Here is a 5757-nt window from a genome sequence, read left to right as displayed (position 1 = left end):
CCCTCTGGATATGAACTGGTCAAGAGGTGGGGGGGAGGGCTTCTTTTTTCCAGGAACTTGGGTCAAAGACCAGCTTTTCCACAGCTTTATCTCCGGAAATCCTAAATGCTGTCTGAGCACTCTCTGCAGAGTTTGAAACATGCAATCCTAACTTCAGTGACAGTCAACTGCAAGGCAATATCTTAATTAGGCAGATGTGCTCCAGGAAAAAAGAGCAACAGAGAAGATGTGAATAGGCAGGAAAGACAGCAGACACCGAAAAGGGGCAGGCGGCACAGCCGACACGACAGACCTAGGCCAAGATGCAAAATACCAAGTGGTCCCCCAGCTCAGGCCGGGGCTCCACCTTCTCAATTCATTCAAGGAAAACTGGCCTGGACCATGGGGTGGGGAAGAATAGGGAGCACAGTGTTTGATAAAAATCAAAAGGGTGGGTGAGAAAAGAGGAGACGGAAATGTCACTCTAATCAGCATGAAGTGACCAGGGTGATGACCAGCAAGACAGGAGGCACCGAGGGACCCTGTGAGGCACCAACTATGTAGCCAAGCGTTTCTAACAGAGAATCAGGGGCCTGGGCACCCGACACCTGCTTTGGCCTTCACCTGCCCTATGTCTGCAGCAGCACCTCCGGCTCGGATAACGAGCAATAGAGAGTGTATCCCAATTCGTCTATTTCCTCAGGGGTGAGCTCTGCAAATAAGTTCACCTTGGGATTCAGGACACTGGGCAGAATGCCAGCCTCTAAATGGGTGATGAGCCCCCTCAAGGCCTGCAAGAAGCGGTCGGCCAGCACGTCCAGGGACCAGTCAGCCTCCTCCTGGGCCAAGTGGAGGATGACGTTGGTAAGCTGGCTGGCAGTGAGGCGGCCCAGGGCTGGAGTGGACTTGCATATGGCCTTGAGGATCTTGAGGCACAGGCAGCGGCAGCCCAAGTCGGCCTGGTCCAGGGCCCGCAGGCGTGCTGTCTCAGCAGGACGCAGGCTCAGCCGCCACAGGTTGTCGTACTGGGCTAGCCGGTGTGGTCTGGCCACCAAGACAGTGTCACCAAGGGTCACTGATGGCAGGAAGTCAATGACGAGGTGCTTGTCGCTTTCATACTGCACTTCCAGAGTCAGGGCCTCTGGGGGTGGGGCTGGTCGAATCACATAGTCCAAGAGGGACCCGATGGCCGGCCAGTTGATGGAGCCAGCCACTACCTTCTCGAACGTCTCTGCCACCGTCTTCGGAGAAAGGTAGCCCCCTACTACACAGCGGTCCCAGTAACTGCTACCGCGAGGAAAGTACTCTGGATTCTCCCGGCGAACTAGAAAGAAGCCAGGGACGTTCATGATGGTGTCCTCCCCAGGGATACATGACCACAGGTTTGGCTCCAACACGAGGGGCACGATGAGTTGGATGTGGTCAGCTGTCACCACCTGTTGTAGCAAAATTAAAAAAGGTTTGAGGGACCTTCATCTCCTCAAGAGACAAGTTTCCCCAAACACAGGTCCCACCCTCTTGTATCCCCCACCACCCCCTCCCCCACCCAGCAAAAAAGGAAATTAAAAATTCTTGCACATGACCACATCAATTCAGAGTGAGGATTTAAACCTAGGTCTGTTAGACATTAGAACCTGTGCTTGTTCCACACACCCCACTGTCTCTGGACCCAGAAGTACATATAACGTCCTCCATGCCTTCAAGATCCCAGAAGACAGAAAGCCAGGAAGGAGAAACTGGGACAAAAATAAGGAAGGAGGAAGCCTCTAACAGCTTCCTAGAAGTTTTATGACTGAAAACGAGTTAAAGGCAGGGATCAAATGCTACCACAATGTGCAGAATTCAGAAGCAGTAAGACTAATCTTTTTTGGCAAGCCTGGGACACTGATCTTCTGCCCCAATAGCACTACAGAGAAGCATCGTGGTCAGAACCACCCTACCCTTCATAAGCACCCCCTGGTTACCTGCAGGTCATCATAGAGGCTGCCACTCAGGTACATGTCCCGAAGTGGCATGTCAGGCAACTTGGCCCGCAGGAAGCTCCGGAGCTCGGCACATATGTCCACAGCAGCTTGCTTGGCCCGAGCCTGCTCGCCAGCAGGGATGGCCGCCCGGTTCCGGTAGTAAGTAAGAAGTTTCTCCTGCAGGGACATGCGGAGTCGTGACTTCTTCAAGTCTACCTGGCCCTTCCTGGCCAATGGCTTGGGCCGGGGCGGGCAGAATGTATCTGCCAAGGCAAGAGAGAGAGGCCCGTGAGCTCATCCCATGCTTGCTCATCCACAGCCGCCTCAGCCCCAGAGAGGAGAAGGGCTTAGCACAAAAGGCAAGCATGGCGCCTGGTGCGTGTGTCCTTAAGAAACATGTTGAGGCCAAGAGTAGCACCGAGAGCCCAAGGTGAGTCCCAGAGGGTTACAGTCTTCCTCACCTGTGTCAAAGGCAGAGGAGCCAGTGGGAAGGGCCTGCAGGGACCTGCTCAGTCCTGCCTTCATGTCCTTGTTGAGCAGTCGGGGAGAGCCCATCCAGTTTGGTTCTTCCCAGCTCCTTTTCCCTGAATGGCTCAGGCGGGTGGGGCTGGTGGGGGCACTGATCGCCCTGTCATACATCTGAAAGAGCAGAGAACACCCAGCACGTGGACCTTCTTACCTGCTTCCCACCAGTTCTGCCATAATGAGTTCCACTACTACTTTTCAATAATGTTATTTTATCCTAGATTATGGAATGCTTTGTTCCACACAGAAAATCTCAGGAAATACTAGATCATATAAATAAGTAAGAAACACATTTATCCATAAAGTATGTCACAACCCAAAAAAGAAAAACCTCAGAATTTCTGTTAGTTCTACTCATAAGAGCCTGCTGGGTGACTTGGGGACACCCCCTCCTCTACCCAGGCCTCGGGCTTCCCCGACTGCTGGGCTTGTCCACAGGGCCACCTCTCTGTCCTGGGGGCACAGGCACCAGCCTGACCCCACGAGGAGCAGCCAACAACTGAGCCAAGCCCCATTGGTGCTGCAGGAGCTCAGCCTTTCCAGGCCCAGCAGCACCCATTTCGGGACACAACAGGGTCTAACAGCCTAACTGCTGTGCTGTGTGCTTAGTTGCTCAGTTGTGTCCAACTCTTTGTGACCCCATAGACTGTATCCCGCCAGGCTTCTCTGTCCAAGGGATTCTCCAGGCGAGAATACTGGAGTTGCCATTTCCTACTCCAAGGGATCTTCCCAACCCAGGGATCAAACCCAGGTCTCCTGCATTGCAGGTGGACTCTTTACTGCCTGAGCCACCAGGGAAGTCACACCAGAAAATAACTATTAATATTTTGGTATACTTCTTTCTGGAAATATGTATTTATGTAATTAGCATCTTCCTCTATATATACCTTGAAAAACTGATTTTTTACTTGTCATTTTTATCACTCCCCATATCACTAAGAATGAATCAGAGTTGAACAATATGGTACAATTTCTGATGATACAACACCGTACCTTATCAATGCACCGTAATGTCAAACAGCAATCCATTTATTTAACAAACACATCACTGAATGGCTACTCTGTGCCAGGCACTGTTCTAGGTGCACAAAATAAAGCAGTTTCCTGACCCAATTCCTCCCTCACGGAGTCTGCAGTCCAGTACAGGGATTCAGGCCATACACCATCAACAAGCTAAGGCATGCAGATACAGGTATGAAGAGTAAAGCGGGAAAGGGAAACAGGAAATATATGTGTGGTGAGGGTGCTGCTATTCTTTAAGTAAGGTGGGCACAAAAGGCTATTTTGGTTATTTGCAATGTAACCCTGGGATAAACTTCTTTCTTCTATTTCCAACAGTTTCTTTATAGCAGGATCCTAGAAGCACGTTTACTTAATTCTCTTAAGGTCTCGTCTAATAATGTCAAATTGCCACATTAAATTCCCATTAGCAGTATCATGGTCTTATTCTAGGTCAGCTCCACTTGGCAGCCTCACCACCTCTCCAATGCCTGGCCCAGGCTGAGTGCACTTACCCGCTTAACCGCCAGCGTAGCGATGCCCAGCATGGCTGCTCCTCCCACCCCCAGCACCAGCCGGGCATTGGAGAGCACAAAATCGATGGCCGTCCCGATGCCATTGTCATCTTTCTTGCTTTTGCGCTCCCCAGAGCCTGCCATTGCGCACCTGAGGACGAAGGCAGAAGCTGTCACCACCGGCAACCCTGAGAACCAGGCCTCCTCCTCCCTCCCACTTCGGGCCAGTCCAGGGTACTCCTGAGTTCCAGCAAACCAAATCCTCCTGACTCTAGCACTCCACACTCGAGGGCCAGGAGGGAGGTAGCATGTCCTCGATGTACCTGGATGCAGGTGGAGGAAATGATCATGACAGTTATGTGAAAAGCACCTCACCCAGCTATTGAGATTATAGAGAGCACTAAGCTCACAGTGAACCCTTTCCTGTATTAGAGTGAAGACCCCACGACACAACACAATCCTCCGGACCCTTTCCCAACACTATAGTGCAGATAGTGCTTTGATCCTTTGGCCACTGCTTGTGGAAAGTCACAGCAGAGAAGGTCTAATTTAATTAGAGGCGGCCCATCTAGTCCCATCACATCACCTCACACACAGGGAGGTGATTTGTCAGAGGTCTCAGAGAAAAGGAATGACAGAGCCACATGCACAGCTCGCAACTCCTAGCACGATGCTTTTCCTCCTCTATCATGTCTACCCTCGCCCAGATCAAACTGTTCCTTTTCTGCGTACTTTCTGCGAATCACGGTGACAACAACACAGACACGGAGACTTAACTACGAGCCCACGTGTGAGGAAGGGCAGAGAAGAAAAGGGCTCTGTGGACAGTCCCACTTGACAAAGGCTGTTTCCTGGGGAGAGTGTGCAGGAGGACCACGAGAAGCGCAGGTGAGCCTGGCACTGGACAGAGACTGAGAAGGCACACAACAGTCGCTGGAGACTGAGCTATTAACTGGCAAACAAAAAGATCCACGTGTCCACATGCACCCGAAAAATGAACTAAAAATGTGGTCACCCGAGTGGAACTCACAGGCACGATGCAGACGAGGCTGGCCTCCGTACAGTGTTCATGCAGGGTGAGCTCACCTTTGTTCCCTGGCAACAACGGGGTCATCCTGACTGAAGTTCCCCTCATCCCCCAAAAAACCCATTTCCCATGGACTTAAAAGCCTGGGCCCGACCCAGAGGAAGAAAGACAGAGCAGCTCAGATCTGAACACGGTGCTTCACACTGCTTCTCTCTTCTAGCTCCCGTGTCCTGTATGCCAGGAGCTACCTATAAACAGCTGTGTACCATTCACCCGCATACCCAGAATGGGAGGACAGAGAGACAAGATCACTGGTGCACCGTCCAGTGTGAAGCAACTTCTTTCTAACGCCCTTACAGCCGAGTACTACTCATCTCACACCGCATGCTTCAGGCCTCCCTCATCAACAAGAAAGGAATATTTCTGACCCTACTTGTTTCAGCAGGAGTTGCAGTCAAGCATTACTTTTTCTCTAACTAGAATTCACCACCTTGGCACTTTTCTGTTCTCTTCTCCACCTTCTGCAGTTAGTATCTGCTTCAGGTTCAGGGACAGAATGAGAGACTTGGCCAAATTAAATATACTTCCACTTCCACGCTCAGAGCAAGCCAGGCTGAGAAGAGGGCAACTCTGTATTTGCAGGTGGAGTCAGGCAGGAACTCTCGCCATCATCGCCCCTCCAGCAGCCACTGAGACAGAGGTGGGACATAAATGTCCCCAAGGCAAACTAATACAATCAGGACACAGT

General features: G+C 51.4%; 1 protein-coding gene across 1 annotated transcript; it reads right to left on the bottom strand.

Annotated features, from left to right (window-relative positions):
* Positions 1 to 220: 220 nt before the first annotated feature.
* MIEF1 (mitochondrial elongation factor 1) lies at positions 221 to 4126 on the bottom strand. The gene is made up of 4 exons (XM_055395454.2): positions 3983 to 4126; positions 2405 to 2582; positions 1944 to 2206; positions 221 to 1415 (listed from the first exon to the last, which is right to left on the bottom strand). The coding sequence occupies exons 1-4, from the start codon at positions 4124 to 4126 to the stop codon at positions 609 to 611; spliced, it is 1392 nt and encodes a 463-aa protein (XP_055251429.1). The 3' UTR covers positions 221 to 608.
* Between the last annotated feature and the right edge of the window lie 1631 nt (positions 4127 to 5757).

Source organism: Moschus berezovskii, chromosome 6 (assembly GCF_049115385.1).
Source record: "Moschus berezovskii isolate FMDL1 chromosome 6, NW_MosBer_1.0, whole genome shotgun sequence".
Taxonomy (NCBI): domain Eukaryota; kingdom Metazoa; phylum Chordata; class Mammalia; order Artiodactyla; family Moschidae; genus Moschus; species Moschus berezovskii.
This window is presented reverse-complemented; position numbering and strand designations above follow the sequence as displayed.

What these genes read in the sequence shown, in the direction of transcription:
- MIEF1 (XM_055395454.2), bottom strand. Translation starts at nt 4,126, where the DNA reads ATGGCAGGCTCTGGGGAGCGCAAAAGCAAGAAAGATGACAATGGCATC. An exon ending in CTACGCTGGCGGTTAAGCGG is followed by an intron (nt 2,583 to 3,982) that starts GTAAGTGCACTC and finishes CTGCTCTTTCAG; the next exon opens with ATGTATGACAGGGCGATCAG. An exon ending in CTCCTCTGCCTTTGACACAG is followed by an intron (nt 2,207 to 2,404) that starts GTGAGGAAGACT and finishes TTGCCTTGGCAG; the next exon opens with ATACATTCTGCCCGCCCCGG.